Source organism: Ascaphus truei, chromosome 10, assembly GCF_040206685.1.
Source record: "Ascaphus truei isolate aAscTru1 chromosome 10, aAscTru1.hap1, whole genome shotgun sequence".
Lineage (NCBI taxonomy): Eukaryota > Metazoa > Chordata > Amphibia > Anura > Ascaphidae > Ascaphus > Ascaphus truei.
Window position 1 is genome coordinate 28,904,766 of NC_134492.1, and position 12,716 is coordinate 28,917,481.

General features: G+C 46.1%; 1 protein-coding gene across 1 annotated transcript in view; it reads left to right on the plus strand.

Moving 5' to 3' along the window:
• Positions 1-12,716, plus strand: part of LOC142503721 (protein zyg-11 homolog) — a 22,230-nt gene continuing 9,514 nt past the window's right edge. Inside the window, exons 1-13 of the mRNA XM_075616348.1 lie at positions 1-581; positions 1,969-2,134; positions 2,909-3,663; positions 5,433-5,573; positions 5,681-5,857; positions 6,307-6,371; positions 7,388-7,487; positions 7,852-7,902; positions 8,117-8,278; positions 8,522-8,569; positions 9,462-9,659; positions 9,745-9,797; positions 12,180-12,277. Coding sequence (XP_075472463.1) covers positions 495-581; positions 1,969-2,134; positions 2,909-3,663; positions 5,433-5,573; positions 5,681-5,857; positions 6,307-6,371; positions 7,388-7,487; positions 7,852-7,902; positions 8,117-8,278; positions 8,522-8,569; positions 9,462-9,659; positions 9,745-9,797; positions 12,180-12,277 — 2,101 coding nt within the window. The 5' untranslated portion in view covers positions 1-494. The remainder of the gene's footprint in view (positions 582-1,968; positions 2,135-2,908; positions 3,664-5,432; positions 5,574-5,680; positions 5,858-6,306; positions 6,372-7,387; positions 7,488-7,851; positions 7,903-8,116; positions 8,279-8,521; positions 8,570-9,461; positions 9,660-9,744; positions 9,798-12,179; positions 12,278-12,716) is intronic.

Genomic DNA, 12,716 nt, shown 5'->3' on the forward strand with positions numbered 1-12,716 from the left:
CATCCGTCAGTCTGTGACATCCGCCTGCACAGCGGCCAGGGGTTGCATAGCAACGCATTCACTTCCAGGCCTGCTGCGCCCGGGCCTCCCCCAGGCATCATTGAGCAACAACCTGACCGGGCCGCACCGAGCACCTCTCCCGGCCTCTCCCAGCCTGAGCGGCCCGCACCGAGCACCTCCCCCGGCGTCTCCCAGCCTGACCGGCCCGCACCGAGCACCTCCCCCGGCCTCTCCCAGCCTGACCGGCCCGCACCGAGCACATCTCCCAGCCTGACCGGCCCGCACCGAGCACCTCCCCCGGCCTGACCGGCCCGCACCGAGCACCTCCCCCGGCCTCTCCCAGTCTGACCGGCCCGCACCGAGCACCCCCCCCGGCCCATACAGGGCACCTCCTCCCCGGAACGGAGATTAAGCTCGGAGAGAAGCACCAAGGGAGACATCAGAGACCATTCCCAGACAGTCCCCGCCCGCCCCGCTCTCCGGATCCCCGGAAGATGGCGGAAAGACAGGCAGACCCCTCTGTGGGTCTCACTCCCGGCCCGGTGAATTCGGTGCCGGTATCGGAGTTGCGGACAAACATGGTGAGTACCGGGGTGCAGGGAGCAGTCAAGGCCGGTACTGAGGCCTGAACCCCGGAAGACGGGGCAGCAAGGAACCGGGGCTGATGATACTCATTATATATATATATATATATATATATATATATATATATATATATATATATATATATATATATATATATATGCACACACACACACACACACACACACACACACACACACACACACACACACACACACACCCCCACACCCCCACACCCCCATACCCATCTATATATGTATGCATATACACACACCCTACTTATGTGCGTACACGCTCCCCCCCTCGTATGTGGGTACTGGTTCACACCACCAACCCCTATGTTTATACACACACGTTTGTGTGTGTGTGTGTGTCTGTGTGTGTAACCCCCTATATATGTACGTAACTACACACTCCCCCTATGTAGGTGTGTACCCACGCGCCCCCCTATATATATGCCGCCCCCTATGTATGCATGTGCCCCATTTGTTTGTGCGTACCCACGACCCCAATGTTTGTGCGTACCAGCGTGCGTAACCACCTATGTAGGTGCGTATCCGCGCACAGCCCCCTATGTATGTGTTTACGCACGCACAGCCCCTTATGTATGTGTACGTGCGCGCTGCCACTTATGTATGTGCATACACATACCCCCCTATGTCGGGGCGTACATGCGCGCATTCCCCCTATGTAGGTGCGTACCCGCTCCCTTCCCCCTATGTAGGTGCGTACCTGCGCCCAGCTCCCTATGTAGGTATGTACTTATGCGCAGAACCCTATGCATGTGCGTACCCGCGCACAGTCCCCTATGCAGATGCGTACCCGCGCGCAGTCCCCTATGCAGGTGCGTACCCGCGAGCAGTCCCCTATGTAGGTACGTGTGTGTGCGCAGCCCCCTATGCATGTGTGTACCCGCGTGCAGAGCTCCCAATGTATGCGTCAGCCCCCTATGTATGTGCGTACCTGCGCATACGCAGCCCCTATGTATGTGCGTACCAGCATGCACGCAGCCCCCTATGTAGGTGCGCACACAGCCCCATAAGTGCGAGTGTTATTAAGCAGTTCTGACCTTTTTTAAGTGGTATAAATAACTATATAAAAAGCATGCAATGCAATATAAATACTCATTAACGTATTGAAAGTGGGTTGTGATTAGTCCTTTTATATGTAAGCTTGTCTGACCCTAATGAACCCGTTCGATGCACATTCTCATTCTGGTAACAAACTGTTTGGACTGAATTTCGTACCTCCTGACAATGTCTGTCATTTGCTAGTGTATTGTTGAACATATTTAGTTGTAATGAGTGGTGTCAGACCCGGGATTAAATAGAGGATCCATGTAAATAGCTAACGTTTCTCACAATATGACTGTTCCTGTTTTTTTAGGAGGAATCGTCTCCCAAGTCGTTGCTGGACATTTGCCTGCATTACCTGAGCACGCACCTGGAGAAGTTTTGCTGGGAGAGGCAGGATGGGACATATTGCTTGCAGGATGCGGCGCTGTTTCCTCAGGAGGTGGCAGATCGGCTGCTGCAGACCATGGCAATTCAAAGTAAATCTCCTGTGTACGACTCTGCAAGGACACAATCCCCCCCTCCTTCTGCAGCACTGTCCGTCATTTCATGCTACAAAGTGCATTTGCTTAGAGCTTAGTGCAGGACAAAAAAAACAAAACTGATCACATTTCGGGGCACCAGATCACCCAATCACCCCCACACTGGCCTGAAAAGTTATCAGTTCTTGTTTTTTGTCCTGCTCTAAGCCAGGGGTGCGCCAATGCGGTCCTCAAGGCTGTGCCACTGATTTAGCTACCTGTGCTGAAGCAGGGATATCCCGAAAACCTGACATGTCGGTAGCCCTTGAGGATTGGAGTTAGCCCCCCACTGCTCTAAGCTTTAAGTAAACACATTTTATTCTTTCAGTGTGCAGCATACATCTTTCCTTGCCTACATATATCCATGGTTAGTATTGACCGGACTACCCTGTATGTTCCAGCACCTTTTTGAAGATTTATCTGTCTTTTCATAAACGTTGAGTCCAGCCTATACCCATTTCTTTTGCTGTCTACCCTTTCCTTGTCTGTCTGTCTGTCTGTCTGTGGGTCTGCCACGCCTCTCACTCTCAGCCTCTCACTCTCATTGGCCTGCGGGGTGGGGTGATGTCACGGCCAGGGCTACGCAGGCCGCGAGACTCACAACACCCTCACACCGCCTGTGCCTCTGAGAAGTGGCGACCCTCTTCAACTGGAGCACAGACCATATCCGATCATGTAACCTGTCGGCAAAATGTTAGACTAAACTTTCTGTTGCCCTTTCCTCCCTCACAGGACATCTGAACGAGGTAACTGTAGGAATTTTCCGCGGAAGCCAGTTGCGTCTGAAGCGTGCGTGTATCCGCAAAGCGAAGATCTCCGCTGTAGCTTTCCGCAGGGCGTTCTGCCACCATAAGCTGGTGGAGCTGGATGCCACCGGGGTCAATGCTGATATCACCATTACGGACATCATAAGCGGACTTGGCAGCAGCAAATGGATTAAAGAAAATCTCCAGTGCCTGGTGCTGAACTCCCTGACTCTCTCCTTGGAGGATCCCTATGAGAGATGCTTCAGCCAGTTGTCTGGTCTCCGTGCTCTGAGCATCACCAACGTCTTGTTTTATAACGAAGACCTGGCTGATGTTGCTTCCCTTCCCAGGCTGGAGAGCCTTGATATCTCCAACACCTCAGTGACGGACATTACTGCTTTGGTAGCTTGCAAGGACAGGCTGAAATCCCTCACTATGCACCACTTGAAGTGTTTGAAGATGAACACCTCACAGATCCTGGATGTTATCCGAGAGCTGGAGCTCCTGAGCCACCTAGATATATCCGATGATAAGCAGTTCACTTCGGACATAGCATTCTGGTTACTGGAGCAAAAAGACATGCTGCTCAGCCTGATGTCCTTGGACATTTCTGGAAGGAAACATGTCACAGATAAGGCTGTGAAAGCATTTATCGAACGGCGTCCCAGGATGCAGTTTGTTGGCCTTCTGGCTACAGAGGCTGGATATTCTGACTTCCTCTCTGGAGAAGGAAGTGTGAAGGTGTGACATGTCATGCTTTTTTATTTCACAGGCTTTGAGTCAGTTCTGTTGCGGCTTTTAGTAACAGACACGGCACAGAATTCTGATACCTGGTTCAGTGATGGATCCAATTTGGCTTCTGGCACCATTTTGTACTGATTAAAAATGTAGGTGCACTCACAATGACCGGGAAATTGGCCACTACTGCTCAGGAATTCCCAATGAGTGGAAGTATTGTTGAATGTATACAGAGTAGAGACCGGTTCTTCAGTGGACTTGGTAAATAGTCTCAGAAGTGTGGGGAGCGCGAAGAACCGTAAAACAAACAATAATATAGATCCAATAGATCTGACAAAATGCGCACTCACAAAGTAACGATGAAAATCCGGCATCAAACCCCATTATGGGCTCAGAACACTGTGTGTTGACCCAATTGTGAGGTACCCGGGTGTTGTAAACGCTGAGATGCAGTGTGTGAATCCCATGTAAGAAATCCCATGCGTACACGCTTCACAGCAGACGGGTCTCACCCACACTCACACCGAGGAACAGATGTGCCGTCAGCTCCTGTGGACTCCCGGGTCACCCCGCTTCCTGTCTCGTGACTAACGCGATGACGTCTCCAGATTGTGATGACTCGCAACAGTAACAGTATCTTGCTTTTATCAAATGCCTTCTTAAAACCTTTTACCACGTGAGTGCATACAGTATCTGTTGGGTACTTACCCTTTATAAACACATTGTTGTTACGGTCTGCACCATCCTGCTGTTTGTTTCTTACATGGGATTCACAAACTGCATCTCAGCGATTTACAACATCCGGGTACCTCACCATTGGGTCAACACACAGTGTTCTGAGCCCATAATGGGGTTTGATGCCGGATTTTCATCTTCACTTTGTGAGTGTGCATATTGTCAGGTCTTTTGGATTTCTTGCACATTGTCGTGCAATATTGTTTTTGTTTTTTTCCGTTTCTGCACACTTTCCACACTTCTGAGACTAGTACTACAAGAACCCCAGGGGAAGGTTCAACTTGGGTCAAAGCTGCAAAACCGGTTGTGGATTTGATTACATAAAAATCACATTTTTCACAATTTCACTGATTTTTAATTTAATTCATGTTTGGCACAGGTTTGTTATATCTATACCACAATGTATATGCACTTGGTGATTTAATACAAGTATTTTGGTTTTTGGGATTATTTACTTGAACAACAATAGAGCGACATGTGACATTTCTGTTTATGTTGACTTGGTAAATAGAGTGAATTTATTTAAGAGGATTGACGTTTGGTCCTTATATGGACCTTGTCAAGACGTCTTGATAAAGGCTCATGTAAGGACCAAAACGTTGATCATTAATCCACTCAAACTATTTACTACGTCCATTGGAGCGCCATTCTCTACTTTCTATACAGTCAACCATTTTGTACGGGACAGAGATAACAATAATATAGGTTTGTACTTCAGATTTGAAGACGCAATTGAGGTAATATGAAGAAGCGACCTAAATATCCACACACAGATATATTTGGATGAGCACAGTGTGTGCTTCATGTAATCTGTCAGGTTTGTGCAATTCCTGTACGGCTCTAAGTCCTACTTGATCCTTGTCTGTTATTTTTCTTTAGTAACCAATGCGATTAGTTTGCGTTCCAGCTATTCTCTTATCCTCTGGGAGGGTGCACATCCGTCCTATACATTTCTAGTGAAAATAAACCTGTAAGAGGCGATCTTGATCTAGTGATGTAGGTTGCATAAATGCTTCTCTTCATCTGTGTGTATAAAGGTGTCCGGAGAAGCGAATCAGACGCAGATCGCGGAGGCTCTGCGGCGGTATAGCGAGCGCTCGTTCTTTGTCCGCGAAGCTCTCTTTCACCTTTTCAGCCTGACGCACGTCATGGACAAAGCCAACCCAGAGATGTTAAAGGTAACCTACCCCACGGGTGTGCGCAGAGAATCGCAGGTGGAGTTCTACGTGTCAATGAGCGTTACGAGTGACCATGTGATTTCTTTTTATATGTGTTCATTTTGCAGTTGGTTGTTACAGGCATGAGGAACCATCCCACCAATCTGCCTGTACAACTCGCTGCCAGCGCCTGTGTCTTTAATTTGACCAAGCAGGACTTAGCGGCTGGGATGCCCGTAAAACTTCTGGCCGATGTGACTCACTTGCTTTTAGAGGCCATGAAACACTTCCCCAACCACCAACAGGTAAACTACTTAATGATTCACTAAGCGAGACTAGAACCGCGTGTCGCTGCTGGGATGTAACCCCCCGCAGTGCCACGAGTGTCGACACATTTATCATGCCTCTTTCAGCACTGAGGGGATTAATGTGACCTGCTGGACACTGTTATCCTCTGCATCTTTGCAAACATTTCTACATTACTATTGTTTTTTTGAAAGTTATTTTTAATCTTGCCAAACAAAAAAAATCTAATTATACAATGACATTTTCTAACTGGTGCTGCTGTCTGTCTGTAGATACTCCATATCGATATTCAGTCAGATGTTCCTTTTTTAAGACACAGGAGTTAAAAAATCTTTTCTCTTGAACATAAGTTTCTTGTTTGACTAAGATTTCATAGAAACATTCAGAACCCTTTTCCTCGTCAGTACATTTCAGCAGAGTTTTTACCTACATGTTCTGTACAATTCAGTTGCAGAAAAATTGTCTCCTGTCCCTGTGCAGTGACCGAATCCTACAAGATGTCCCGTTCAACAGGTGCGTAAAGTCCTTCCTACAACGCTGATGTTTTGTTTCTGAAAGACATTGCAGCTGTTACAAGCTATGAAAATGATACCAATTCCTGTGTAGAATACTGGTGAGTATATAACATAGGGGGAGTTCCCAGCACTCAAACAAGAATGCAATTGCAACAATAATTGTCAAGAAAATAAGATTTTAGTTGTATATCAAATATGACGTTGAGCAAACATCCACACATCAATGATAGTAATGTGCAAGCAGAAGAACACATCATGAGTCTACAGTACTTTGCAACATAACTCGTACAACACATCAACTATGGTAAGGAAAGGGGGGTGGGGAATGCACTAGGAAAGGGAGACACAATAAGGGTAGACAAGGGGAGGGGGGGGCAGGGGAATAAGGGGAGCAATGTTTCAGGGCTCTTGGCCCCTTTTTCTGGCCCTTTCCCCAAGATCAATCCGATCCAGGTACTTCCCTTACCCCTGTAAAAACATGTGTTCCCAAACAATATGAACTATCAAAATGAGTAGATACAGTTTAAAGGACTGTCTGTGGATAAGTATCCCACAGTGGGGTACAACACATAACAATGCGACAGACACTAATCCAATACTAGCACAAAATACTGATGAGTGGTTTGGCTTGCAGGCGGTGGGACCTGCAATGTGCTGTTCCTCCGTTCCCGGAAGTGAAGGGGTTTATTTTGAATTCCACAAACGCATTTTTAACTATTTGTTAAAGCTTGTTTCACGAATCCAGTTATTTTAATTTTGTTAATTAAAAAGACAAAATCCAGCCAGTTTTACAGATTATACAAACTTTACAGATTATACAATACATGTGGCGTCTGCTATGGGGAAACAAAGTGCTCATTATGATTGAGCCACCTGTGCTGAAGCAGGGATATCCTGAAAACCTGACCTGTTGGTAGCCCTTGAGGACTGGATTTGGCTACCCCTGAGATACAGTAAAGGTGACTTGTTCAGAAAGCTCATGGGCTGTGTTACATTTAGTGTGTCTCTCTGCAGGTTTGATGCAGCTAAGCTGGTTATGCAGTGGTTGTGCAATCACGAGGACCAGAACATGCAGAGGATGGCAGTTGCAATAATATCTATCCTCGCTGCAAAGGTTTGTGCCCTATTTCCCCTGTCTGCACCGGGGTCACACAATGGGGCACAGAGCCGCCCCCTCCCACTGCAGAGAAAAACCGCAGCAAACATTCAACTCCAACTATTGAGCTTCTTATTTGGTGAAATATTGATGTTTTATTTCACTGCCTCTTTAATAGACTCCACTGAATTTGAATGAAATAGAAATAGCCATGTTGAATTTAAAGCACTAGTAAAACTAACCTAAATTTGAGGGAGTGTTAAAAATGGCAGAGAAGTCATTGAGTTATTTTATTTTATTGAATTGTATAAGCTGACGGCGGTTATAACCCCTTCTCTGTGTGTCTGCTGATAATTATCACACTTCTATTTTTTCCTGTTAGCTTTCAACTGAACAGACTGCTCAGCTAGGGGCCGAACTCTTCATTGTTAGGGTACGTACAGCATTGTTAAATACATCTGTGCTGAAGCAGGGATATCCTTAAAACCTGACCTGTGGGTGGCCCTTGAGGACTGCAGTTGGCGATTCTTCATTTAGAACATAGATTCAGTGGCACAATGGGAATCCTGTAATCTTTTGATGTGCATAACTTTTGCTTTTCATGTTATAAACCCCTAATATAAATCTTTTTGTTTTTTTCTCCCTAGCAACTGCTGCAGATTGTGAGGCAGAAAAGCAGCCAGAGCTTGGTGGACACCACGTTGAAGTTCACACTCAGCGCTCTGTGGAACCTGACCGATGAATCGCCAACAACCTGCAGGCACTTCATCGAGAACCAGGGCTTGGAACTGTTCATGAAGGTTCTCGAGGTAAGCGTGTGAATATATATATTAATATGTATATTATTATTATTTTCAAAATGTCAAGCCTTTGTGTGCTTACTGGACATAATAAATTGATTTTTTTGCTATATCCAAGTGGTGTGCCGGAATTATAGATCACTTGTGATCTGATTTGGACTGTTCCTTATCTCCTTATATAATACATAAAAATAAAAAAAATTCTAAAGGTTACTTAACATTTGAATCCAATATTCCACTGTGTCTCAACAGGCTTTTCCATCAGAGTCCTCTATCCAGCAGAAAGTTCTGGGTTTATTGGTAAGATCCTGATAATTCCTTGCATTGATATATTTATATCTATATTCCAAATCATATAGCGGCAGTCACATGCTTGAACCATGAACATGATATTAAATGACGACTCCTTTAAGTAAGGAAGTACTGAAAACACAAAAATAACAAATGGGGCTTTGTAAGTTTGATTTTTACAAGACCCTTAAAGCGGCAATCCATACTCCCTTTTTCTTTTCTTCTTATAACATATTTTCATTTATTTATTTTACCCTGTATTGAAGCAGAGGGGTATCTGGGTCCTGAACCTCATTAATTTCAGCTCTAAGGAAGCCCCTGATTTCGGAGATACTTGCCTCTGTAGTAGGTGCCGGTAGCTGGTCTGTTAGGCTACCAGGGTTCATGTTCTGGCGGCGTGTTTAAGCTTCCGTGCCCTGCTGGCAAACAGGAAGCCATGGCATCATCAGGTTCGGCTTTGTATTGGTCCAGCGTGACGTGGGAGCTGTAACGTTTTAAAGGGCAGCTAGCTGAGCGGCTACCGGCACCTCCTACAGAGGTATCTCCGGAAGCAGGGGTTCCCTGGAGCTGAAATTAATGGGGTTCAACTCCTGAGACACCTTGCTTCAAATCTATTTAAATTAAAAACAATGTCCTTAACGAGCCTTTCTAATGTTTTCTATGGTGAATTCTTCCTTTTATGTGTATGCAGTAGCCCTCTGGATGTGTCCCCAGGACTGCCCATTTAAAGTACTTCTGCAACAATAACGTAGATGTTTCCTTCAGTCTGACGACTGCTAAATAAAGTTCCTGTTTTCCCCACTCGGTCAGATGTAAACAGATACTTTTGTTGCTTGGGATGGTCTCTGAAGTAAGATAGTTCCCCTTAGTGACGGTGTCCGGCTGTTTTTTCCCTATGCAGAATAACATTGCGGAGGTGAAGGAGCTGCACTCTGAGCTCATGTGGAAGGACTTCATAGATCACATCAGTAAGCTGCTGCACAGCGTGGAGGTGGAGGTCAGTTACTTTGCAGCCGGAATCATCGCTCACCTGGTATCCCGGGGAGAGGAGACCTGGACGTTAAGTTTCAGCCTGAGAAACACCCTGCTGGAGCAGCTGGTCAGTATAGCGCGTCCTGGAGCGCGTGTCTGTCACCTTCCTTCCCGCCTCTCCTGTGTAACGTGGCGTTTGCTTGTTTTTGCAGCACTCTGCCATTCTCAGCTGGCAGACACCAGAGTGTGAGATGGTGGCCTACAGGTGAGGACCAATATATGGGATTGTGATTCATTCATCGTTTTAACTTCTTTATAAAAGATCTTTAAAAGCCTATTTATGTCAATTGTTTTACAAACAGAATGAAGTGGTTTTGTATCCATTTTTTCATGTACGTATTTGACACTTGATTCATCTTTGTACTTAACTTGCATCTACTTCTTTACCCCAGGCTGTGCTAAAAAATAAATCTGTGTAATGTGGCAGGCATAAGCTTATAGGGGGTCCATGTTAAAATGGATAGGAAACAAAAGGTGACACTGTGCTCGGTTGCATGTCATTACCCAGAATCCCTGACTGCATTGGATGCTAAGCGGTAATGGGGAAAGACAGGGTTGCTGACCTGTTTTGAGACGTGAATGTGCCCACAAGTGGTATATTTTTTATTTGCTGTGCACTGCCCGGTGGAGGGTTTTGTCACTTTGTTACCCATCATAACTTATTTAATATATCTTTGTACAATATTTGGAATTTTAAAAGTAATTACATCTCCAGTTTGTGTCGAGCACTTTGCTGATGTAGATCTTAAGTAGATTTTATATATATATATTTTGTCAGACATAATATTCTGTGTAAATCAGGGGTGCGCAAAGTTTTTTGGCTGCGCCTCCCTGTGTCCCGGTCCATGCGCTCCGCCCCCCCTCCCCCCCTCTCCAGTGACCCGGCGTCAAATGACGCTGCGGGTCATGTCACGTCACATGACCTCACCGCGTTGTCATGGCGACGTGACCAGAAGCCGGCTGAATCCCGGTAAATTGAGGTTGCAGAGGCCTCGCGCGGCCCCCTGGCATTTCATTTAAATGCCTTGGGCAAGAGTGTGGGTCTTCTACAAGCGCGCCCCCCAGATTGCGCACCCCTGGTATTGCCTATTAAAGTCCAACAGTTGGGGACAAGGGATTCCCGAAAGTTTCCTTAACTTGTTTTGTGTAAATCCAGGCATCTTGAGCCTCCTCCGCTGTGGGAGTATGCAGCTTTCTCCGTCTGAGATGTCCCACTCATGTACAGCACAAAAACACCCGCAGCGTAATACCATTTAATAGTACAATAATAAAAAAAACAAGTGGTTGTCAAACGAACAGGGTATCCATAAAAAGAAGCTTTCACACTTAAATATCAATAACCGCTTGAGGTTAGTTACCCTCCCTGATGAAGAAGTGATATTCACAATGCATGTAGGGAACTTTGAGAATACTAAATGAGCAAAGGATGGTTTGTTTCTCTCCATTGGCCGAGATACAGCGAGCGCCAGCGGCCAGCCGAGTCCGTTCGGAGAGAACAGCGAGTTCCACGAACCCCACCGACGGGCTCCACACTTCCCCTAAAAGTGGGAAAACTTCTTTTTATTAGTTTGATAACCACTTGTTTTTTTTATTATTGTACTGTTACATTTTATTACGCTATGGGTGTTTTTGCGCTTTCTTCTTGTTTGTTACATGCCTATTTTCCTGCCTGCTATCAGACCTCTAACACAGGGGTGCGCAAACTTTTTCTCCTGCCTGCTCTCCCCACCCCTGCTCGCGCCCACCTCCCTCTTCCCCCCACCCCCCTCATACCTTGTCTCCAGCGTCAAAGACGCCGCAGGGGTCATGTGACGTTTCGTTGCCTTTGTAACACAACATCACGTGACCAATGTCGCTGCGTCGCCCGAAGCCGTCTGAGACAAGGTAAGGGAACTTACAGAGGCCTTGTGCGGACCGCCGGCATTTAATTTAAATTCGTTGGGGAAGAGCCCGGTGCCTCTGTAAGCGCCGTGCGCCCTCCGCCCCCCTTGTTTGCGCACCCCCTGCTCTAACACATTTAATTCATGACTTTTTTCCCTGCAAAAATCAGTTGGCACAGAAGGTGTCGGCAGTTTTGATGGAACTTCATGTATTTTTCTTTTTTACAAGCTAACAGCTGTTATATCAGTGGGGATTTTATGCGCCTCATAAAGTTTGTATTAACATTTCTAGGTTTGGGCTGTCTGTCCTGCCAATGATTACACTGAAACAAATATTGTAATACAATAGCTGGCTGCATTATATTATACCAGGAAAGGTACTGACACTGAGAAGCACATCTAGGCCGATGTGAGACTTTGCAATAAGCAGCAACTATCTGCCCCACCCGTAATAAGTATTTCCTTCCCTCAAGGTACCAGAATAATACAAATGGGTTTTCGATATAAGAAAGATTTGCAAACACTTTAGTTAAGAGTGCAGCTTGTGCTCACACCTGTCCCCATGACTCTCCTTCAGAGTGCAGCTTGTGCTCACACCCGTCCCCATGACTCTCCTTCAGAGTGCAGCTTGTGCTGACGCCCGTCCCCATGACTCTCCTTCAGAGTGCAGTTTGTGCTGATGCCCGTCCCCATGACTCTCCTTGCAGGTCCTTTAACCCATTCTTCCCGCTGCTCGCATGTTTCAGCACGCCCGGGGTGCAACTCTGGGCGGTGTGGGCCATGCAACACGTGTGCAGCAAAAACCGTATGTACTTTTTATAAATATTTTTTTCTTTGTCCTCTCAATCATTTTTTTGGTTATGTCCTTTCATTGCTGCTCTGTGTAAGTGTGTGTATGTGCAGACATTCACTGCCCTCTCCGACAGTCCAACAAAGATATAACACTATTTGGCCAGAGAATCTGCATTTATGTTGTGTGCATTACACCCTGTAACGTCCTAGCTGTATTCCTTCTTGCAGACAGGAAACTCCACAACAAGAGAATCACAAAGCAGTTATTTACTTTATTACACGTGCCCTGCTGTCAGATCACTAATCTGCTCGTTCAATTCTCTGCACAATAACGCTGCATGTGACTGGTCACTAAGAGAGACAGGACTAACTGTTTGTGAATGTAACACCCTTGCACAGCGTGAGTGTTTGATGGTTTTACGTGTGCAATATTGAGGTTATGTCAGCGCTGC